At 32.4% G+C, this 24665-nt stretch overlaps 3 protein-coding genes across 6 annotated transcripts; 1 reads left to right on the forward strand and 2 right to left on the reverse strand.

Moving 5' to 3' along the window:
• Positions 1–11471: 11471 nt before the first annotated feature.
• On the forward strand, positions 11472–15044 carry LOC105794949 (peroxisome biogenesis protein 22). Of its 2 annotated transcripts, XM_012624358.2 has the most exons (9): positions 11472–11864; positions 12522–12758; positions 12854–12901; positions 13552–13608; positions 13689–13790; positions 14080–14145; positions 14379–14480; positions 14663–14778; positions 14930–15044. In XM_012624358.2, exons 1-8 carry the CDS (start codon positions 11742–11744, stop codon positions 14765–14767), a joined length of 840 nt encoding a protein of 279 aa, XP_012479812.1. In that variant the 5' UTR covers positions 11472–11741; the 3' UTR covers positions 14768–14778; positions 14930–15044. The 2 variants fall into 2 exon arrangements, with proteins under 2 accessions (XP_012479812.1, XP_012479811.1); XM_012624357.2 differs by having other exon boundaries at positions 14663–15044.
• Positions 15045–19154: 4110 nt separating this feature from the next.
• On the reverse strand, positions 19155–24517 carry LOC105794958 (inactive protein RESTRICTED TEV MOVEMENT 2). 3 transcript variants are annotated; one of them, XM_052628592.1, is made up of 4 exons: positions 24034–24517; positions 21796–23535; positions 19998–20386; positions 19155–19911 (listed from the first exon to the last, which is right to left on the reverse strand). In XM_052628592.1, exons 1-2 carry the CDS (start codon positions 24143–24145, stop codon positions 22403–22405), a joined length of 1245 nt encoding a protein of 414 aa, XP_052484552.1. In that variant the 5' UTR covers positions 24146–24517; the 3' UTR covers positions 19155–19911; positions 19998–20386; positions 21796–22402. The 3 variants fall into 3 exon arrangements, with proteins under 3 accessions (XP_052484552.1, XP_012479824.1, XP_052484553.1); XM_012624370.2 differs by having other exon boundaries at positions 19998–20401; XM_052628593.1 differs by having other exon boundaries at positions 19998–20456.
• LOC105794960 (L10-interacting MYB domain-containing protein) lies at positions 19303–20336 on the reverse strand. Its single transcript, XM_052628951.1, has 3 exons — positions 19998–20336; positions 19762–19911; positions 19303–19650 (listed from the first exon to the last, which is right to left on the reverse strand). Exons 1-3 carry the CDS (start codon positions 20334–20336, stop codon positions 19303–19305), a joined length of 837 nt encoding a protein of 278 aa, XP_052484911.1.
• Positions 24518–24665: the final 148 nt, after the last annotated feature.

Below are 24665 nucleotides of genomic sequence, written 5' to 3' on the forward strand. Positions count from 1 at the left end.
GTGATAGCAGTTAAATATGTTAGATCAATTTTTGTATTATATTCAAGTTATGTATTTAATTCATGTTCTTCAATTTACTCATTTTAGTTGCTATAGCTTCGAATTTCGATATTTCAATCTTGACTTAAAATATTAGTTGTTAAATCCATTAACTAAAATGGTGTGCCTTTTTGTGAGTATCATGTGAAAATATCAAGATGATAGATATTACATATATGATAATATATTTGTTATATAAGATTTTGTAAATAACATAATTTAACGGCTATTATTTGGTCAAGACTAAAATTTCAAAACTCAAAAGTTGCAGAGACTAAATCCATAACTTATATATAATACAAGAACTAATAATAGCGGAATCTGAGTTTTTTTATTTATTAAGAAAAGTGATTATTTCATCAAAACAACGTAATGCTATGAAAATAAACTATGTAATTGGCCTTAAAATTAGCTAATTTATTTGCCTCCCGAAAAACATGCTTGAACTGCACAAACCATTGTTTTCTATAGCATTCTTTGACTCTCTTTACTAAGGTTATGGTGTTGCCTTCCTCGTTATATTTTTACAACATTTTAACTACATTTGAATTATCACATTCTACCTATTCTGTAATATCTCTCACCTGACCCCGTTGTTGAAATCGAATTATAGAATGCTACAACACAAAACAAAACAGTTATAAACAGTTAACTGTAAAAAAAATACAAATATTTTAATCAGTTCAATCATTAAATACCATCTAAAACTTTTTCTGAGTCTTATATGAGCTTACTTGAGATCTTGAGTTGACCCAAGGACATTCTAGGATCAAATTGTAATATTATCAAAATTTGAAGGTAATCATGCAAAATAGGGGTCACATGGCCATATGTCCAGATCGTGTAACTCTCTGAAGCTATGTGAACCAAAATATAAAAATTTCATCAAAAGTCACACGACCGTGTGATTGAGCCGTGTAGCAAACTGAGACAGTATGAAAAACTAGGTGACCAAAACTACAATACTCACACGGGCATGTGACTAACCTGTTTAACAATCGGGAACCGTGTGATTCTACATCTACCTATTTTTTAGAGAGCACATGGACGTGTATCAGCCTGTATGGTGTAAAAATAGGTAAATTGTTGATTGTTTCAAACCATTTTCCAAAGGTAACTTCAAAACACATTTTGGTAATTTATAACATGCTCAAAACATCTCAAAACCAAGCCCAAATCAACTTCCTGACAAACTAAACAATATGCCACAATAGCACAATCACATGAATCAAATCAAATCTTTTCAAGCATGTTACTACATTCCATATCATTCTTAAGCTTCAATGTTACCTTTCTCACAACGCTTTTGTTGAAGAATGATATCTTGAGGATCACACCCAAGTCCTCAACTTTTTGAAACCTTAAAAAAACTACTTATGTGATTAACTAACAAGTCATTTGTATTAGGAGAATAATAAACGTTAGTCTTTTGTGCATTGATCTTGTGCCCTGAAAATAAGACTAAAGTCTTGCTTAACGGCTACTTTATAGGAAAGAACTAGGTTATCGGCAAAGAATAGGTATAATAGAGGAGGTCCATCCTTACTCAATTTAACCGGTTCTTTTTGTAGGACAACTTTATTAGTGCTTTAACTAAGTCTTTCCATTTCTATCACAAAAAGGTACGAGGAAAGGGGACCTCCTCGTTGAATTCCTCTCGAAGGTTTAAATTCAACTAAAAGGGACTCATTCCAAAGAATCGGCATTGTTGAAGTTGAAATGCAATGCATGATAATACGAGTTAAATTATAAGGAGCACCTACATCTAAGAGTGAATCTTCTAGAACGACTTTGATCGCCATCCACCTAACTTTCCCCTTGTAAGTGTTTAGAATGGAAGCTCACTTGGTTCGGTGCAACTAGTAATGGCGTAAGTTGCTTCAATATATTAATAGTTGTTTTTGTTACCGCTTTATAGAGAATTAAGCACAAACTAGTAGACCTAAAATGGGAGAAATTTTCAAGCCCATTTGTTTTTTCTGATCAAGCCAGTCAAAGTTTTATTCAACTTAGGATCCAGAGTACCTCTTTTAAAGACATTCACCATACTACAAATATCATCAGCCATAATGTCCCATTGGCTTTGAAAAAATTGAGTATGAAACCCATGAATGGTCGTAGCTTTTGATGGAGTCATATCAAATAATTCCTTTTCCACTTCCTCATTCAATACCTCATTTTGTAAAAACTCAATCATGCTTTCCTCAAGTAATGAACACCTACCATATAACCAGAAAGCCCCATGAACAGAGCCCTTTTACCATGGAAGTAGTTGATAGTTTGTCTTTCAACACCTCATCTTCAAAGCACCATTCATCGCCCTCTAATTTCAAAGCATATATTTTGTTTTGTTTCCTCTTAGCAAGAGTCTTAATAAGGACATACTTTATGTTACGGTCCCCTTCGATGAGCCATTCACATCCTGATTTATGTTGCCAAATGAGCTAATCCAAGTCTAAAATCTTCTCAAGCTCCACCCTAAAGTCCCCTTCAAGTTCAAGTTTTCGTGATCTCTTTCTTTCCAAAGCCGCTTGGATGCCTTTTAAGTTGTGCCATGACAATCCTTTTACAAGTCAAAATATTCCCAAACACTTTATGTTTCCAATCTTTAACCGCTGCCACAAGACATGTAACATTCTTTATAACAAGCTCACCGAATGAAATCAAGAAGGCTTATTAGTAGTCTACAGTTCATCATCACCAACCTTGAGGAGCAAAGGTTTATGGCTAGGGGCCGCACTAAAGGGGGTTGGTAGTGCCTTGGACCCCATTGATTTATAATTGCCTCCCTAGGCCTTTAAATTTTGGTAAATTTTAATTAATAAATAGTAAAATTTTTATTCCCACTCCCCCACCAAGATTTTTTAGTTCTATTCTGTTACCCTCACTATAAAATTCTTGGATTTGCCCTAGTTTATGATATGGAGTAATGGTTGAAGTTTTCGTCCACCTAAATGGCACATGTTCAAACCTTGTTATCCACTCTCTCACCCTATTACAAAGATAATAAAAAAAAGAGACGAATTATTATATTAACTAATAGTTTATATAAAAGAAATTTAAGTCATTCAACTAAATTGGTGTCATACGTACGTATAAATAATATAAAATGTCTTAAATTTTATCAATTTATTTAATTAAGTTTGTATATTTTATCGCACTCAAATAATCATGGTTTTCAGAATTGAACTGAACCGACTAGTTAAACTAAGCATTGGAGGTCCAGTTGGTTCAACAGACACTATAAAACCAAAGAAAGGTTGAACTAGTAAAAAATTGGTCAAACCAAGTAAAAAATCAATTAAAATTGTTTGAATCAGGTTTAAACTAGTTTAAATATTTAATTTTTTTGTTATAATTTATAATCTTTATAATTTAAAATCCTTAAACTTCTCTGAATAAATCAATTAAGCCCTTAATTTTTTACCCAATTGAACCCTTAACTTGTAAAAATACACCCAAATAACCCTTTAATCATTAACTTTAACAAAAGTTGTTAACTTTGACAGTTTTTTTTGGGTATTTTATGAAAAATTTTCTTTAATTTTTGAAAATTTAATAAATTATTATAAAATTATTCATATTAAAAAATTAAAATTGTAAAATTATACAAACTATAAAAAATCGTTAACATTTATATTTTTATATAATTTGCATTACGACATCTGGGATTAAATAATTTCTTCTTACTTTATGTTTTTTAGTGTATTTCATGAAATGCAAATTACTACTTTACCATGTCGTAATAAACTATGGAGTCGAGGAAGATGACAGAATTCTTGATTCTAATGCAACTGACGAGATGCCATCTTGCTTCCAGTGGGATCACAATATTGCTGCCAAAGTCACAAAATTCAGTGTCACGTTCGAGATATAGGCACTTGCCTTCACTATAATATCTCATGGAGGAATTTAAATCTATTGAAAGGATGATGGTTGAGTAGGCTATTCTCCAGTCAGAGAAGGGATCCATGCTTGAGTTAAGGGTAGAACTATAATCAAGTGAAAAATGTTATAATTTCTAATAATTTTTAAACATTTTTTAAATAAATTTAATATTCTTTTACATTTTTCAAAATTGGGTAAACTACAAAAAATAGTCACTTTTGTTTGCCTCATATAACATTTTAGTCATTTATGTTTGAAATGTTACATTTGAGTCACTTATGTTATTATTTTGTTATGAAGTGGTCACTCTACCGTTCAACTCTGTTACCTCCATAACGGCAGTCCTACGTGGCAGTCCAAATAGGTTTTAAATACCAACTTGAGTGACAGCCCGTTTTCAGTGAAATCGGAACAGTAGTTTCGGGACCACAAATCCGAAGTCAAAAAATTTGGTTTAATATTATTTTATGGTCTACAGTATGATAGAAATATCTTATTAAAATTTCGTTAAGAAATTTTACCGTTTACATGCCTAATTTGATAAAAAAAGGACTAAATTGCATTAAGTGCAAAGGTTGTGTTCTAATAGCTAAAGGTATTAAATAGCTATAGAATTCTAAATTGGAGGTCCTTATACAGTAAATAGGCCATTAAAGTGCTTAGTGGATAAATATGAATAGTCATCATTGGAAATTGAATGGAATATTAAGGTTAATTTTGGAAATTAGTGAATAAAGTTATAATAAATAAAATAAAATAAGCTATTCTCATCATCATTCACCAAAAAAAAATGAAACCTAGCCATGGAAGCTTGAAAATTTAGGCAAGCTTATTTTGCTCAAATAGGTATGAATCTTTGTTCCGTTTTTTATGATTTCTATGTTTCTGATATCGTAATAGCTTAATCTAGCTAGTTCGGGGATTAATTTGTAAAATTATTAAAGTATTAGGGTTTTTCCATTGATGAATATGCTTGAATTTTGAAGTTTGATGATAGAAAATGAATGATTGTTGTTAGATAAACAACTTTTGTAAAGAGAATTTTGATGAAATTATCAATTAGGGATTAAATTGAAAAAGATGATAAATTTATGGTAAACTTTGTGAATTTTGTGAAATATATGGGTTGCTATTAATATGTATAAAATCGGCTAGGCCTGAGGAAGGATTAAATTGTATGAATTTCATTTTTTGAGCCTAGGGACTAAATTACAAAGGAATTAAAAGTGTAGGACAAAATGGTAATTTTGCCAAAATCCCATGTTGGATTAAATTGAATGAGAATTATATTGAAATGAGTTAAATTCATTCGTATAGATCCTGTCAGACCTCATACAGAGTTAGATCGAGGCAAAGAGAAAATATCGGATTAGTTGCCTTCGTGTTTACGTACACTTGTCGAGGTAAGTTCATGTAATTAAATTGAGTATTAGTATGTTTTAATTAAATCATATGTATGTGATTTGTATAATTGCCATGTATAAATACCGATCGCATATCCGACTATTACCGAGTCTCGTTTGAACTATAGAATTGATGGATTACAGTTTAGTACACCTCGTGTGTACTACCCGTGTATCCGATGATATTTTAAATGGTTCAACGGGCACAATTTTGTTACGAGATTATATGAGTTCGATATGAACTATTACTGGTATTTATATGAAATACATGGAATATGATTATTTGATGAATCCAACCATGTTGTTGGATCTTATGTGTGATTTTCATGGCTAATATGCCGGTGATCATGTGTTTAGGCTTTTGGCCAAATTGGTTGAGATATGCTATGTTTACTTACCTATTTTATGGATATATGGTAAGTTAAATTCTGTGTTATACGAACTTACTAAGCTTAAATGCTTACTCTGTGTTGTTTTCCATGTTTTTTAGTAATTCGGAAGCTCGTTCGGGTTGGAAGCTAGTCGAAGCTATTTCACACTATCCATCGGTTCTTTTGGTACTTTTAGTAAATTAATTTCGGTTATAATGACATGTATAGGTTAATTTGGCCAATGTTGGCATATAATTGTTTTGTTGAGATTAGCCACTTATATTGCTTTTGTTTTATATATTTTGATGTGTATATAAGTGACATTATCATGTTTGATGTGTGATTGATATGGTAGAACGAAAGAAAGTAAAATGTGGTTTGAATATGCATATATGAATTTGGTCATTTAGGTAAGTTGAGATACTTGGTTGACATGTATTTAAGTTGTCATTTGATGTGTCTAAGGGAATATTGGTTGTATGTAGTGACATTTCATGTTTAAGACTTGATTTTGGCTTTTTTTGAATGCCTTGTTATGGCTTGTTGATGTGCAAAAATGTTGAGTTAGGTTGATGTCAAATTGGGTGAGAAATGTGGCTTAGAAATTGGCCTATTTTCGTCCACACGGGCAGAGACACGGGCGTGTGTCTCAACCGTGTGTGACACACGGCCAGGTGACACGACCGTGTGTCCCCTATATATTTTAAATTGCGCAAGTCAGTATGCTCACACGGCCTAGCACAAGAGCATGTGACTTGGTTATATGGCCCAAGTCAGAGAGTTACACGGGCACGGACACGGGCTGGAACATGGCCGTGTGTCCCTATTTCGAATGTCCACATGGTCTAAGACACAGGTTTGTCTCTTGGCCGTGTGAGTCACACCGTCATGTGACCCTTGCAGCTTTGAAAATTTTTAATGTTTTCTGAAAAATTCTTTGAGTACCCGATTTAGTCCCAACTTGTTTTTAATGCGTATTTTGAGCCTCAAGGGCTTGCATAAGGGACAATATGTTTGATTTCAATTGGTTTCTGACATGAATGTTATATGATATGAAATGTTTATTTATTTGATTTGTAAACTCCGGAAATGCTCCATAACCATGTTCCGGCGATGGATACGGGTTAGGGGTGTTACAACTTGAATGTCCAGTTGCTGGGATAAAAATAGGTTTTTAATTAAATAAATTTAATTTGGACTGCCGTGTAAGACATCCAAGTTGGCATTTTAAACCCATTTGGATTGCCACGTAGGATCGTTATTAAGGAGATAATGGAGCTTAATGGTAGAGTGACCACTTCGTAACAAAACGATAACATAAGTGACTAAAACGTAACATTTCAAACATAAATTACTAAAATATAATCTGAGGCAAACAAAAATGACTATTTTTTGTAGTTTACTCTTCAAAATTTGAAGAAAATTTTCACAAATATTTTTTATTCACTCTTTTTGTTGAGTTGATTATTTGTTTGTGTCAAACTATAGAATAAAAGTTTGAAGGTCTAAGTCTCTATACACTTTGTACATTTGGAATTTAGTCATACTTTTATTTTAGGAATTTAGTCTCTTTAGTTTCGGATTTAAAATTCAAGTTCAATTGATACCACTATTAAAATTCTTCTATTAAATTCTCTGGTGTCACATTTTAAAATTAAAATAAAAACTTGGTAGCCAAGTAACAATGAAAATACTGATTTTTTCTTAAAAATTTAAACTCGTTATGATTTTTTTTTGTTGAAATAGTGTAATTAAGAAAAATTGACGTCAAAATTTTGATTGAAATAGTTAACAATAGTAACTATTTAACTAACTAATGATAGTATAAAAGTAGAGATTAAATTATGTTAAAATTAAAGTGATTAAATATCAATTTTCAGCATAATGTAGGAGTCAAGATTAAAATTTGATCATTGTCTTATAATGCAAAAATAAAAGAAACACAAACTTAAAATAAATGAAAGTCATATGTCAATCTATAAGACTCTTAGAACATTCAAATTATATATAATTGTTTAATATTTTAATAAAAATTAATGATATTAGTTATCTAGACTAATTAATAATATTATAAAAATATAATGATCAAATTATGTAATGACCGAAATTTACTAGTGTCGAAATTGTGGTTTTGGGACCTCGTTTCAGAAATCAAATCCGTAAATATTAAATATTAATATTTCGTGTATAATATATTGTTATATTAAATTTTGGTCCGATAATTTTGCCAAATTAATAGTTATTAAAATTTAGAGACTAAATTATAAAAGTCTAATCATTATAAAATTTTAATTAAAAAACTTGAGGACTTAGATAATAATTATCCAAAGAGCTTAAATGGTTATTAAACCATTGTTGTTTATGTTAATAGTGGGTAATAATGATGATCCTATTAAATAGTTAAAATTTAGATTAATAAATAAATATAAATTTAGTTAATAATCATAATTAATTAACTTAAGCAAATGGTAATTATAATATATATACTTATATAGTTAATAAGTGGAAAGAAAGAGGGAAACATCCATATTCTTCCACCGTGCACCAAATGGAAAAGAAAGAAATAAAGAAACTCCATTTTTGTGCTAGCTATTATTCTGTCATCTAAAATCTATTAAGTTAAAGGTGACGCCGAGTTGTCGAGAGAGAAAGGAAAGGCAAGAATCGACGACAAGTGGCACTAGCTTTCGATTTGTATTTCTATGATCCTAGATCAATCTAATTATTTCATATTCATGTTAAATTGCATGATTTAGTAATGAGGTGAGTATATAATGCTTGTATGAATTAAATTGTGGTGATAGATATAGTATATCAAGATGAATTGAATAAAATATAAAGTAGTATGATTTAATTGTACATGGTACTTGGTATGAAATTGAGTTGAAACATGTTATGTGTTGTATTGGAATGGTGAATTGAGAATGATGGAATGTGGATTGAACTATATGATGAAATTGGAAAATCGGTTTATCCTATTAACTGTACAGGTTTATACTTCAGTTTATCTGATGATGCATTTATGTGCTAGTAAGATCACTTCGTATTATCTGATGATGCACTAAGTGTGCCAGTATAATTGTTTTGGTTCGTCCGATAATGCACCTCGTGTGCTAGTATAATTGCTTCAGTTTGCCCAATGATGCACTATATGTGCTAGTATATTTTTTTCAGTTCATCCAATGATGCACTGTGGTGCCATATTGAGATATAAATTGACTAATCCATGTATCCTTCTTGAAATTCAAGTCAGGTTAATATGGTTTATAAATAATAAGCTTAACAAATGATACCTAATTGAATTTATATGATGCTATGGAATAAAATATGTTCATATTTGAATTGTGACAAAGAAAGCATGTAACTTATTGTGCAAATCAAATGGAAACGAGCCCTGGGGGCTGAGTTGAGTATGTATGAGTCGATAGACTCCAGAAACGGGATAGATTGGTAAGTATAAAAGTAAGTAAACAGGTTTGTTATGAAAGTTGATGGAGTTAATGCCAATGTCATGTATGTATAAATGATGAAATCCTGATTGAGTATTTGTACTAAATAGTTAATTGAAAGGTAAGTAGCAAGTGAATATAATTAGTTAAAAATGATGAACATGTTGAATAGGCTGAGTTACCATTTGGTAAATATATATGTTTTCATATAAAGATGAATATGCAATATTTTGCATTGTTGGTAATGTATTGATAAACTATGAGTTGTATGTATTATGTCATATTGATAATGTTATGTTTAATATATTGAATCATGAAGGTACCATTAAGCCCTATTGCTCAACATACGGTATGTTTCCGTACACAGGTTTAGGTACCCTTGAAGTCCCAAAAAAGTGAAGTCAACATCCAAACTGCATCCATCGACTCAATATAGTTTGTATAGTTCTCTTGTTTTGGTTAAAAGGCATGTACCTAAGCATTAGTTGTTTAAAGTTTACATATGTTCATTCTAAGTCATAATGTTGTAAATTTAATGAAAAGGTTAATGTTTATGCATAAAAAAGTTGTTAATGGTTTAGAATCTTTATGTTGAATATGTTCGTATGTGTAAATGGCTGAATTGGGGTCTTATGACCAACAATTTTTGTACAGGTTGTATGCTTGGGATGTTTGAATAGGTACCAACTGGACATTGTTGGAATTCAGGGGTCATGTTGTGACGATATACTCCCAACGTCGCAACGATGAACAACTCAGGGCTTATGTTGCAACGACGTAGCCTTAAGGTCACGACAACCCAAGTCAGTGAGTTGCGCTGCGACAAGGAAACCCTGAAGTTGCGACATCAACCCATAACTTTGTAACATTTACAATTTGACCATATTTCGACCTCAAGTTAGCAAAAGAACTTTTGTAAGCTTGTAGAAGACCTGGAAATGAGTATATATTGTATTATGGATTGTAATAAATTATCTATATGTTTAAATGATTACATTATGTATTTAATTGATCGTAGTTGCTCTGACAATAGATGTGACATCTCGTATCTCGGACCCGACGATTGAATCGAGTATGAGGTGTTACAAATTATGTTAAAAATTAAAGTATAGAGATTAAATCTTAAATCAAACTAGGCTTAGGCTATAAATCAAACTTATGGTTATATAAAAAAAAGTTATTTGAATATTTGCTACTTCTCTTTTGTTTTGCAGAGCAGCAGTACCAACCTCCCTGTCGGCTACCGCTTGCCTTTATGTGCCTTCTTTCTTTTTAGTTTATAGATCTATTTTGTGGGTATCTTTACCACCTTCACATGCTGTGATGGACAAATGACAGTGCATTTGCAAGTGATTTTAGGAATAGTTTTGTTGTCATTCTCTCCAAATTGGTGGATGCTCAACTTTTTTATTAATTTTTGCTCGTCATTTTGGACCATCCGGGTTGATTTCCTTATGATATTAAATGCTTGCAATCATTCTAAATATACTGTGTTTGAGTTGTAATAAAATTAATTGTCAATATTTCATAATGTTCATTTGATTCTAAGACTAAAACTTTTGTTGTGTTAAAAAATTTATCCTTCAACACTTGTTATGGACGAGTGCTTATTATTATTTTTATAATAATTCAATTTTTTAACACGTTAACATCGTTGAAAGAAGAAAGAAGTAATCTACGGTAGATTGAGCCAGTAATCTACATTTGAAAGACTAAAAGGTGGATGCAAATGTTTCCAATGCAACCCCATCCATTAGTGGTTATAATTAGTCAAAATACACTGCCCACCTAATCTTCTGGTAAATACTTTCTTTTATTTTCTAAACGAAAATTATTTTCCTGAAAATGATAAAATATGTTTCAAGCCCTGAGTTCTTTATTTATTTAAAATTTAATCAATACATTTTTTATTTTAAAATTCAGGTTCAATTCTTAAAAATATTATATTTTTCTACCAAATTGATTAGTGTGATATCTTAAAATAAAAAATTATTTACTCAGTAATCATACAACAAAAGAATAATGTTATAATAAATTTAATTTTAATAAAATAATTTTAACAGTATGTACACTTAAACTTGCATTTCTAAATCCAAAGAGTAAAAGAGATTAAAGTAATGTTATTATTATTTTATTACACATCATCAACCATGTTTAAAAAATATTAAATAATTAAAAATATTAATTGTTAGTTTGATTTTTTTTTCAAAATACAGGGGCTTGAAGATTTTTAACTTCAAAAAGAAAACGCAGCGTTTCGTCCTGAAATAATCCTATAGAATTTTCACTTCAATAGAAAATGGGGAAAACGAACAAAAGGAAAAGGGGAAAAAATAGAATCCCTCCAGTACTAACCTTACCTTTTTACCTTACCAGATATCCATAGTTGACGCCAAAAGAAAAGAAGAAAAAGAGAGAAGAAGGCTTTATTAACAGCGCGAAAGTATGTATTTCCCTTTTTCATTTTGAGTGATTTAATTAAACGGTTGAGGAGCCGAGAATCTGCAAAAGCTTCCTCTCATACGCAACAACAAGGACGCCTTTTTCCACTTGGATCGAACGGCCGTGTCGTTTATTTTAATTGAGTGCTTATGTCGGAGCCATCTTCGTCTTTATCGTCTTCCAAGGACGAGCTGTTTCAGCTCATCAAGCGTCTTGGAACTTATCTCGCCCTCAAGATGTCAAATCTTTTCTCGATCTCTCTCCAAAAACTGGTTCTTTTTTTTTTCCCTTTCTCTCTTGATTTTCTTCTCTCGTCTTTTTTTTGCAGATCCGATGCGGCTTTTTTTTTGTTTAAAAACGGGAATTTATTGTTTTTTTTGTAATTTAGTTGTATGATTTAGGTATTTGTTGTTGATTGTGGTGGAATTTTGATCTGGTGATTGTTTTAGGTAGGAATTTTATATAGTGGAGAAAATTGTGGTATTAGAGAAATTAATCTTATTGCAGCTTTAAATTTTTCGTATTTAAGATAAATTATTAGATTCTTGTGCTGGTTTACTATGTGATGAATTGTTACGGACAAGAAATGGTTTGATTCGTCATTAATGCGACCTTCTTTTTGACGTGATTGATTTTTGAGCTATACTGAGGTGAAAATCATATGAAATCCGTAGAATTGACAGGGCTAATTTCATTTGCGTAGAAGTTCCTTGAAAATGATGGTTGTAAGAAGTAATGCCCCGTTGTCCGTTATTGAATCAAAAAATGAAAGTTTTTTCTTCTTTGGCTAGAGGCATCTTGGCATGTAGAATAACCGCTCATAGTTTTATCTTTCGGTTCCTTTTCAACGAGTATGAAGATGTTATGTTCTTTTGGGCAATGTGTTCGGTGGTGGTGTGTATGTTCTTACCTGTGCTTATTGCCATTAGGATCCGCGATCTGTTGGGGCTATTGCAGGGCTTGCTGTTGCAATTATCTTTACCTATAGGTTGATGAGATCACCTGCAGCACCCCCAAGAAGGCAACCAAAACGTCAAGCTCCAACAACTAGTGGCTCTTCTATCAGTGCCCAATCAAATGCAACATTGATGCCTTCTGGAGCCTGTTCACCTTCAGAGGATTTAAGAGCACAAAATGTTGTTGATGAGTTCTTCCAGCCAGTAAAGGTATGAATTGATCTCTTTCTCCTACGTTTTGATGTGTTTTTTATTCTCTATTGGCTCGTTTGTTTGTAAATTGCATCTCTTTTTCCTTTTTGCAGCCAACATTGGGGCAAATAGTTAGGCAGAAACTGAGTGAAGGTAGAAAGGTAATCTACATATACTCCTTAATACAATAAGCAAACGTTTGGTGCTTATTTTATTTGTGTCCATTGTTTTCTAGAAGAAGGATTCTTTTATATGTTATTAGATTTGGAAGGACAAAGATAGAAATGGGATTCATTCTTTTGCTCATTCAAACTTATTGATTTGCTTTTTTTAGGATATTTTGCTCTGGTAACCATGCTCCTTTGTAATGATTAATAACTGATGCTCGGGGGGGAAAAGAGAAAAAAGGGTGAAAATTCAACTTCTAGAAGTCTTCCTACACCCTGAATGTGCAATCAAGACTTATATGACATGCCTTGGTTAACTGACAGGCATTACATGTTATAGCCATAACAAGCTGCTATATTACTACTGAGGGAGAATCTGTTTAATTGGTTCTGCACAATTACTTTAGTCTTTACATAGGATACATGAGCCATTAAACACTGCTAATTAACTTCTCATATAAGTATTGATAACTTCGACTGAACTTTTCCGGGAGTAGCATAATTTTCTAGTTTAATCCCGAGGTCTTCATGCCTAAGTTGGGGATATGTTGGTATTAATTCTTATGCTGTTTTATCTAGCCACTGGCCGGAGCCTTTCTTAAGTTCTTCCTCTGATTTAATGCTTTGATGATTTATTGGAGTAGGTAACATGCCGTTTGCTTGGAGTAATCCTTGAGGAAAGCAGTCCAGAGGAGCTGCAGGTGGTGATGTTTTTCTGTAAGCTTTATATTTTTAATTTTTATCCGCAAATAATTAATTTGGTTTGTTTAATTCTGGTCAGAAACAAGCAACAGTGAAGTCCTCAGTGTTGGATGTGCTATTGGAGATTACCAAATATTGCGATCTTTATCTCATGGAGAGAGTTATTGATGATGAAAGCGAAGTCAGTACTTCAAACCTTTTTCGGTAGTATTAAGTTATGCTTATTTGTCAATGCATAAACTTCCTTAAATGTATTTCATAACATATTACGTGTTTCAAGATTCTCATGGGCATATTCTTCTGATTACAAGTGAAATTCTCTTCTTTTCCTATTTCTTTTGGCATTGAATGTGTAGTATTTGTATATGTTGCTAAGTATTTTATCACTGTTGTGCTTGTATTAGTCTACTAGCAGATTCTATATCATATGTTTTACCTTGTGACTAACACTGTGAAGTGTTTGTGTGCAGAAAATTGTTCTTCTGGCCTTGGAAAATGCTGGAATTTTCACCTCCGGTGGTTTGGTAAAGGACAAGGTATTTAATTGTGGTTGAATAGTAATTTTGCATATATATAGATATCTCAAATTCATATGATCCTCCAGTCAGGGGCATTATTTCTGGACTGTGAAATCTGGTGCCTTCTATAAAATATTAGAATGTAATCTGGTTGATTATCCTCGCTTTGCTTATTTCAGAAATTTAGTGTTCTATCCTCTTGGTTGTTCAGATATTTAATAATTGTACTTTGCCTGGAAATGAATTTGCAGGTTCTCTTTTGCAGCACAGAAAATGGGCGTACATCTTTTGTTCGGCAACTAGAACCAGATTGGCATATTGACACAAATCCTGAAATAGTTTCTCAGTTAGCTGTATAATTTTCATTACTTGCTACAACCCTTGAGATAATTATTCAAGCAACACCTAGAATATTCTGATATTTGATTCTGAATCATATTCTCAGCCGAGTGCTTATGTTCTGATATTAGATTCTGGAGCCATTTTCACGTCACAATGCTAATGATGATTTTTATTGGGGTGTGTGTGTGTGCAGAGGTTCATCAAATATCAACTTCACGTTTCTCCTACCAGGCCTGAAAGGACTGCGCCTAATGTCTTCAGTTGTCCATCCTTGGAACACTTCTTTGGATGCGTTTGACGCGTGATCCGGTAAAAAGATGCAAATATGTTTAAAAGTTGTTCTTTACTACCCTTTGGTCATTATGTGCGACCCTTTACATTTTCTTTCTTTAGGCACCTTTGTGCTGATATGTCAGTTTTTTAGGATAATGGAGAAGTTATTTGTTTGAAATCTGTGTAGGGTTCACATTTGAACTTTTTTGGAACCGGAGAAACTCCATGCAGCAATTAATGTTTGTAATCTTGATAGTGGAAGGATATGCAATGCAATCATAAAGAATTATTTTGATGCTTCACTTTTTAGTACTGAGTTTGTTGTTGGTTGCTTGCTTTATACTTCAGAAGCTCTCGGTTGGTCTTGATACTTATAAAACCATGTAAATACTAAATTAAACCAGTTAATGCATGAAGTAGCGAACTCGGATGGTTTCATGTTCATGACCAACCACAAAAAATGACCAAGCTTCTGTAACCCTCTTCCGAAAGCAGGTCAGTTTTTATGAGATGGTATGTTGATTTCACTGAAGAAATAACTGCCCCCCTGCCGAAAACAAAAAAAACTGTCCAAATTGGTCTCATCTGTCTCACAAGGTATTAAATGAGTAAAAGTAAAAAAATCCCGGCGATGGATACAATTGAGCTGTAGGATCCGGTCAAGTTAGTGATAATGGTAAGGATGGCAGGTGCCAGTGGATTTAAATACGAAAGTAGAAGCTAGGAAGATACAAGTACTTGATGTTACAGACAACATAGAACCAAGGTGGTCAATGCCTGGCAAATTCAAGGGCACTCACTCGGTTGCAAGCTACAATAGACAGGCCCACGAAAATCTTGGATGAGATACTTCTCATAGCATATTCCGCCAGACCTATCTTTTCGTTGCAGTAAAATCGTTTGTGATGAGTTATGCTCTGGAATCACTTCTGTTTCTATCTCCTCCTTTCGTTGCATGGTGGAGCGAAACGAGATCTCTATTCTAACAACACCCACATTTTTAATTATCGGTTCGGTGGAGTAGGATAACATCTTGGCTCCAATAATCAACTTTTTTTTTCTTCCTTTTTTTATTAGGTTAGTCTTGCTGTCTGTTGTTGAAAAGTATATCTGTTATAAGAATTTGATTTGATGAAATTAATTCTTTTACCATTAAATGAATTAATTAAGCTCATGTACTATTAAAATTTAAAAAATATCAAATTAGAATAGAGTTATCATTTGTTGTTTAATGGAGTTATAATTTTGATGTTTTTATGGCTGTGTAAATAAAATATTTTGTTTGGAATTACACTTCAATTGAAAAGAGAAATTCAAGATATTTTTAAACAGAAAATGTTAATTTTGTTACCATTTAAATTTATTTAATTTTTTAACAATATAAAGACTAAATTAATCTATTTAACAATAGAGAAAATAATTTCATTGATCTCTATAATACATGCTTTTGGTTTAAATAAAAAGTTGATAAGTTTTGATAAATCCTAAGAAGATATTTTTATTTATTATTATTATTATTAAATTTCAGAACCGTACATTTTGTTGAATAAGGATGAAAAGCTATCAGCTGCTGCGTATATACAGAGACTTTAGCAGCCTAACTAATACGTAACAGACTAAGGGCTAGTTCTTCATTGCTTTTGAAAAGTGTTTCAAAAGTGTTGTGGAAAAGTACTTTTCAGAAGTGCTTTTGAGAAGTACTTTTGAAAATTTTGAGTGTTTGGCATTGCTGTTAAAAAGTACTTTTGAAGAATAAAATGTCCATTTTAGACATGATATTATAAAGTAACAAATATGCATTTAAATAATGTTTAAATTAGTTAATATTATGATATTTTAGCAAAAATATCAAAAAATTTATTATAACTTATTGTTAATATTTTAATATATAATATTAATTTTAAATATTTCTAAGTAATTAAAATTATTTATTTATTAAATTTAATTAGAATATATAAACTATATTTAAATATTTAAATATAATAATTAAAAATTTGTAATTAGATATTGACACAATTGTATTATTATAAAATTATTTTTATTTTTAATTAATACTTTTAACACATTTGTATTATTTTATTTTAAAATGTATTTGAATATATAACTCATATTATATGTAAACATAACATAGAAAACATAAACCTAACAAATTAAAATATTACATATATTTGGATTGAAGTTTTAAAAAGGGATAATATTTATATATCAAATATAAATACTAAAAATTTTACAATAGCATTTACAATTTAAAGTGAATTAATTAAACTAGAAGCTATAGCATCTCTTGTTAATTCCATTTCAAAACCACTAAAATTGTTTGATTCACCGTCATCATCACTATCATCGTCGTCGTCGTCGTCATCATCATCACTTTCTCGACCATGCGCATTTTCTGAATCAATATTATTCTCATATGCCGAGTTAATATCTTCGTATTCCATAAAATCTGCATCATTTCGACCGACATGTTTTCGGATAAAATTGTGTATCGTCATTGTAGCAACAACTAGGGGTGTGCATAATTCGGGTAAAACCGAAAAAATTCGGTTAACCGACCGAATTCGGTTAATCGGTCGGTTAACCGAATTTTTTCGGTCGGGGGTCGGTTAATTTTTTTATGATTTTTCGGTTAACGGTTAATTCAGTTCGAAACCGGTCGGTCCGAAAAAATTAATAAATAAAATTATCCAACCCAGCCCAAACTCAATTACCCAACCCAATTACCCAACCCAATAAAACTAAAACTAAAGTTTACCCAATTACCCAATCCAATAAAACTAAAATTAAAAGACAACCCAATTTACTAAAGTCTAAAACCCAATTTACTTTAATAATTTATAAATTTTTTAAATTTTAAAAATAAAAAATAAAAAAAATTCGGGTAATTCGGGTATTTTTCGGTAATTCGGTTAATTCGGGTAATTTTTAATCAAAAATAAAAAATACATAATTTTCGGTTCGGTTAATTTTTTTTAAAAAAAATCGGTTCGGTTAACGGTTAAAATTTTTGGAAGGTCGATTAATTCGGTTATAGTAATTTCGGGTCGGTTAACCGAATGAACACACCTAGCAACAACGATCATCGTTTGCTTTTCAAAACTATAACTTGGCATATCCCTTAAAATGGCCCATTTTTTTTTTCAAAACACCAAAAGTTCGTTCAATCACACTACGTAATGATGAATGTGAATGATTGAATACCTCTTCTTTACCAGATACCGATCTACCTCTACGGAAGTCAGGTAAATGATATCGCTGACCTCTATATGGTCCAAGATAACCTTTCATTTGAGGATACCCAGAATCAGCAAGATAATATTTTCCTACAAGTCATAATATAACAAACAATTAATTCAAGATTTTTTTAATAAAAATTAACAATTAAAGAACTTATACTTTATTATTTAAAAAATCACATATAAGTAAAATATCTAACCATTTGGAGGGTGCGGAAATTTGTATTTTGGATCTCGAATTGCATCAAAAAATATTCTAGTGTCATGTGCCGATCCTTCCCATCCAGCCATGACAAATGTGAAACACATATTAAAATCACATACTGCCATAACATTTTGAGTCGAGATACCTTTTCTTCCAATATAGGGAATTTGTTCATTTGGTGGAAGAATAGCCGCAATGTGAGTACCATCAATTGCACCTATGCAATCCTGAACAAATAATAATATTAATCTCGTGCATATTTTTAGTCGACCAAATATATTAAAATATAATAATATAAAATTAAATTTTAACCTTAAAATGCGGCATATATCTAGAATCATTACGTATTTGTTCGGGTATTGAGTTAAAAAAAGGATCTTCGGGTGCAATTAGATCAGTGGCCATCCTTGAAACTTTCTCAACCACAACTGCAAAGTGTTGACTTATTGTTGATCCAGACCTTTGAAATCTTTCTCGACATTGGGAAACTTTTGCACCGGTGCCCAAGATGTATAAAAAAATTCCCAACATTTCAGTAGAAGATATGTTTCTTGAAGTTTGCAAGTTGTATCTTGTCTCCAAAACTCTCAGCAAACTTGTGAATACCATTTTAGACATCCTAAAAGTAATCATACAAACGTGATTCGTGACCGTCAAGGATCTCTCGGATCCATATCTCACCTGATTGTTTTGAATCCATGCATGGTTGCCTCAATATATACTTCCCGTAATATAATTGCACGGAAGAAGATGCAACAACAAATAATCGGTTAAAACATTCCATGCGTTGTAAAATCTCTTTCTTTTCCCTTTCATCGTCACTTTCATCACCGCTATAATCATCGACTGTACTCATCACCTGTGAAAAAATTTTATATCCAAAATCACATATAAACAACTATTGATAAAACTAATTTAGTAAAAGATAAGTAGAATATAAATTCAATATCTAAAGACCAAACATAAACAACTTTTAATAAAACTAGATTTCACATAAATAAGTAGAACATAAATTCAATATCCAAAAACCAAACATAAATAACTATTGATAAAACTAGTTTAGCATTGTTGTTTAGTCACATAATAGATAGCTTTAAACCCTAAAAGATCAGAAAATTTTCAACTATCCTCCATTTCCGTCTTAAGCCACAAAGCTCTAATCTTGGGATTAATTGATAAAAACATAATTCGCTTGTCCTTATTGAGCAATAATCTAAGTGCGAAAAAGTATAGCGGACTAGCTTCTGGAATTTCTTCCGACATGCTGTCAAGCATTTTGACTGCTTGTGGAATACCAAATGGATCCATAACAGGAGTCAAACTAGATGTGGCTTGACTCATACTGTCAGCTGCATTGCATAATTTTTCTATTTGATTGGACAATCTTGCAGCCCCTCCAATTTGCTTTGAGGATTTCTTTCTTCCAGTTTTAAAATGTGAACTTGACATCTCAGGGTTTTTTCTTTTCTGCCTGTTTCCATCAATTTGAACATCATTTGAAATGTGAACATCATTTAAAATGTGAACATCATTTCTCATATTTTCTTCTTCATTCTCTTTAGGTATTTCGTTGTTAACATCCTCCAAAAAATCAGTAGGGAGTGTACCAGAAGAAGGTGCACATGCTTTATCACCTGTTGCAACTATCCCCATGAACATTTGGTCCAACTTCCCTTCGAATTCAGGATCAATGCCCGATGTTTTAAATTTTTTAGCTTCAGGCACAACCTACATATAAAATGATAGTTTAATAACAGTAATTATCAATAACATCATAAATAAGGAAAAAAAAATATTTAGAATTATTAATGTACCTGGAGCCTACTCTCCCACCATTCATCCGATGCATCAACGGTTCTTTTTATAGGATTCCACCCTAAACCAGTATCTTCGCCTTTAAGTTTTTTCCAAGCTTTCCTTTTTTTTTTTAGGGCATCCCACCTATTTTTAAATTGTCTTTGTGAAAAACCCTTGCCCGTTTCTTTCTCAAAGTTTGTCATTATTTTCAACCATCCATCTCTTGTGAAATGAGTACCAGGCCTATTACCTTTCAATATCTCTTTAATACAAATATCACAAAATATTTCTGTCAATCTCTTATCCCACATTACTTTTCCTTTTCCATCACTAACTTCAACAGCCGAAGTACTCATCTATTGTGTATACGAACAAAATCGTTTCAGCTCTTCTTTTTCTTTCCTTCCTGTAGGATCCAACCCTATATTCATGTTAGTTGAGCTTTTTGATGTACAGACTCTAGAAGCTGGGCCAAACTAGAAAATGTTCTTCTCACATTAGTATCATGTAATCATTTTAAGATCATATGATATGACACAAGAAGGAAAGAGTTGAGAATATAGACTGAAATAATGTTGCTTTCTCTCTTTATTTTTCTTTAAGTATTCGTGTCCAATGCATATGCGGACATAAGTATAGAGATATGAACATAATATCTGTCCTCTATTATATACTTGGATAGTTTTAGCAATCTCTCCCATTTTATGGAAGACCAGTAATCAACTGGAAAAAAATTATGTAATCAATGTCATGAACATAATATCTGTCCTCTATTATATATTACTTATGCTAAAATGTTATTTGAAACTGTTTTAAACTATTCAACTATAAAAATGTTGCATTTTAACTTGTTAGCATGAGCATGTAAATTAATCTGTGCATTGTAAAGATCCTTCACTTGAATTATTAGATTATACGAACCAATCAGTTTTGAAGTATTTTGACGATATGTTTCTTATATTCGGCTTATCAATGGGGTTAAGAATGTCATAAACTCTTAATCTATTACTGAAAATTGCAATAACTGTGATATTGTAAAGTCCTGTTTGGTTGATGAGAAATGTTTGGAAACTGGAAAATTAATTTCCAGTATTATATTCAAAAGTTTTAACTATTTGAAAACTGACCAATTTCAACTATATGTTTCTTCTCTTTGGCTTGTTAGTGGAATTAGAATGCAATAACCTATTGTTGAAAACAAAATCTGTTAAATATAGCTATTATGCTTTTTAAGTGTTTTTTGTGTCACATTGATTTGGACTTTGGTATATTAGAATGACTGAAGTCTAGGCTCTAATTAATTCGTTGACTGGTTTTTGCCTTTTTAGCTTGAACTTTACATTCATTTAAGAAAGGTTTGCTTCCTTAAGTTAGATTAGGAGGATTGAACTTGAAACTGTTTCCTTTGTGAAGGTTTGTGCTTTACCACCTTGATTGGTCTGTTGTTATACATGAACTTAAAGATTGCATCAAGGGATTGCTGTATTTGGTGGGAGTGGTAGAACATCGAATCTGGGTTTTCAGAACAGTTGGATACGGATAGAGAGAGACACAGAGCCAGAGAAATAGGTTTTCTATTTTAACTCAATATTTTTAGTTTTTGTTAGGATGAATGCATGGATTACAACCCCCAAATAAATAAAGCATGCCAAAACAAAGAAAGGGTTAAATTTCGGTTTGGGTTTTGATTCCAGAAACCCTATGCTAACATCACTTGTTTTGTCCATTATCTTAGCAGCCAATATTATCTGTTTCATCATGCATAAAAGTTCAGGCAACAAAACTCATCTTATGAAAAAAAAAAGATAAACTCACTGGTGGTGGAGAAGAGGAACAAAGCACCAGCAGAGGAACAAAAAACTAGCACTAGCACCAGTAGAAGAACAAAGAACCAGCACCAGCAGAGGATCAAAGAAGCAGCAGAGGAACAAAGAACCAGCGAGAGAAGAGATGAGAGCAAAGAAGTAAAAGACCAGCTAAGAAGCAGCAGTAGTTTGTGTGTGGGGCTAAAAAAGTAAAGGACCAGTTAAGAAGCACTTTTTGGCCGGAAAAGCGGAAATTTTCTGCTTTTTCATCTGCCCAAAAGTACTTCAGAAAAGCTAGTGTACTGGCCCCAAATGAAATATGTTCTCTGTTACTTTTCACCCAAAAGCACTTTTGGGTGTAAAAGTGCTTTTCAACCGGATTAAAGAACGGGCCTTAACTCAACAACAGTAGGCTAATAGCTACCAACATTGGCAATTCCATGCAAGAGCGAGCAAGTGCCATTGAAGGAGCTTTGGATTCCATATAAATAAACTTTGAATTGGTATTTAAAAGATTATATTGAAAACATATCTCAAACACATGGATAGTAAAATATAAATCATCATAACACCTTTCAGCCATTATTTAAGCTTTGCCCTTTAAAGTTTAAACACCACTAGTGTTTAGCTTTCCCAGATGATCGATAACTGTATGTAATGTAAGCTCCAATTGCCACTATCACCAAAACCGACACCCCTATATTTATCAGCAACTGCCGATCCTCGTCCTCGTCACTGGTCAGTCTTTTCACACTCTTCATTATTCTGTCCATACCCCTCATCTCCTTGGCTTTCTCCAGCAACCCACCGCCGCCCGCTTGCGGTTTCTTTTCGACGCCAGCCTTCTCCGCAGCCTTCGGAACACTGGCTTCCGACATGGAATCTTTAGTCTTTTGTTCTTTCACTAAATCCTTTAACCCATCTTTAGTTTTGGTTTCACCCTTTTTATCAACAATTCCAGGCGTAGTCGACGTCGTAGGACCACTACCACCAGTACTCTTTTCTTCGGCTTGCTTTGTGCTATTATCTCCGATGGAATAAACTTTCTTTTGAGTTTTTTCTTGTTGCTTTAACGGCGGCAATGCGTCAACTTTCTTCTTCTCTTTAGCCTGTTTTTGCGGAGAAGCTGCAACAGTTTGAGATTGAGGAGCCGCCGTCGTCATTGGTGGTTTAGGCTCAGTTACAGCCTTTGGAGATGACGGTACTTTCTCGTCTCTTTGTTTTTCAATACTGGAGGCTGAAGCTACAGCAGTTTGAGCCTGAGGAACCGCCGTCGCCATTTGTGGTTTAGGCTCAGTTACATCCTTTGGTGGAGGTGACGGTACTTTCTGGTCTCTCTGTTTTTCAACACTGGAGGTTGAAGCGACAGCAGTTTGAGCCTGAGGAGCCGTCGTCGCCATTGGTGGTTTAGGCTCAGATACAGCCTTTGGTGGAGGTGACGGTACTTTTTGGCCTCTTTGTTTTTCAATACCGGAGGCTGAAGCAGCAGCAGTTTGAGCCTGAGCCGTTGGCAATGGTGGAGAAGGGAGGGGCTGCGGCTGCAGCTGAGTAATGGTTCGTTTGGGCATGGTGATGGTGAGAACACCATTTCTGAAAGAACCCTGAATTTTTTGAGTGATACAATTTTCAGGGACAGGGAAAGCTTCACTGAATCGACTGCGTGTGTTCTTCTCCACTGCTCGTTCTGCTTCAACTTTAATGGTGCGTGTGGAATCCACATAGGTTACGTTAATTTGCTCCTTTGGAAAACCTGTTCAAACAAAAATTTAAGGTAAAGAATCCATCACTAAACTTGTTTCTCTGTAATATTTTTTAACAAAATAGCATGCAAAATCATTAAAAAAAAAAAAAGAAAACCTTGAGAACCTTGTCATCTTTTTCCAGAATCTAAATAAGCTATGTACTTTTATTACATTGAACGTGAAAATATTGGAAAATATATTATACTAACAATAATTTGAAAAGAAGTTATCCAAGCATGGATAGTTAACAAATTAATAAAGTGTTCTTTTCTAGTTTAAATATAATTTTCTAGAAATACCGATTAATAAGTCATAATTTAAGTATAACAACTCAATCAAACTCTTAAATAATAGAATAGATAAATATTCTTTTCATCCACTTTTCTTTTTTATATATAATTTCACTTTTTAAGTTAATATTAGATAAATATATCATTAATATTATGGACAAATAGGGTTATAAAGATTTATTTAAGAGAAATTATGTAGTTCAACAAAAAACAAACCTGGAAGATTAATAACAATGACATAAGCTCCTTGTTCATCCTTTCGCTGGATTAGAGGTTGGAAATCCTTGTAGATTGTAGCAGGTACGTTGGTTCTTGATCTTCCTGCCATTGCTTGCTTACTCTTAAGTAATTGGGATGTTTTGAATCGAATGGATGGGTTTGGGCATATGATGTTGAGATATATTTATATGGGAAGGAATTCATAGGATTCCGCCATTTTTGATATTTCTTAGTAGCGACACTATTCTTTAGAAACCGACTTGGTTTAGAGATTGGGGACTTCAATTTGCTTCCATTCCGTGTTTCACAAATAAAGCAGAATGTTCTTTGTTTGCCCTTAAATTAAATGCTACGAATCATGCTCTGCTTTTCCTGCAGGTTTGGTTTTGCTCTCAAAGTTATGTTCTATATTGTAAAATTAAAATAAAATATGGCTGTGAATTCAAATATACATAATAAAATAGATTTCATTTCCAAAGAAAACTGTTTCAACCTGCAAAACCTAGCTTCTTAATTTGGACTTTCAACAATGATACACCCAAAAATAATATAATTATTGATTGAAATGATAAAATCAAATTTTAAAATTTATTATCGTAAATTTAAATTTCATTATAATTCAAATTTTA

This window comes from Gossypium raimondii, chromosome 3 (assembly GCF_025698545.1).
Source record: "Gossypium raimondii isolate GPD5lz chromosome 3, ASM2569854v1, whole genome shotgun sequence".
Lineage (NCBI taxonomy): Eukaryota > Viridiplantae > Streptophyta > Magnoliopsida > Malvales > Malvaceae > Gossypium > Gossypium raimondii.

Bases quoted from the DNA above. Each gene is read 5' to 3' on its own strand.
- LOC105794949 (XM_012624357.2), top strand. From the start codon at position 11,742: ATGTCGGAGCCATCTTCGTCTTTATCGTCTTCCAAGGACGAGCTGTTT. The intron at 11,865-12,521 runs GTTCTTTTTTTT...TATTGCCATTAG, and splicing joins CGATCTCTCTCCAAAAACTG to GATCCGCGATCTGTTGGGGC. The intron at 12,759-12,853 runs GTATGAATTGAT...TCCTTTTTGCAG, and splicing joins AGTTCTTCCAGCCAGTAAAG to CCAACATTGGGGCAAATAGT.
- LOC105794960 (XM_052628951.1), bottom strand. From the start codon at position 20,336: ATGAGTACTTCGGCTGTTGAAGTTAGTGATGGAAAAGGAAAAGTAATG. The intron at 19,912-19,997 runs GTACATTAATAA...TTTTATATGTAG, and splicing joins GGTGGGAGAGTAGGCTCCAG to GTTGTGCCTGAAGCTAAAAA. The intron at 19,651-19,761 runs GTTAACAACGAA...GGAAACAGGCAG, and splicing joins CTACTGATTTTTTGGAGGAT to AAAAGAAAAAACCCTGAGAT.
- LOC105794958 (XM_052628592.1), bottom strand. From the start codon at position 24,145: ATGGCAGGAAGATCAAGAACCAACGTACCTGCTACAATCTACAAGGAT. The intron at 23,536-24,033 runs GTTTGTTTTTTG...TTGTTTGAACAG, and splicing joins CATTGTTATTAATCTTCCAG to GTTTTCCAAAGGAGCAAATT.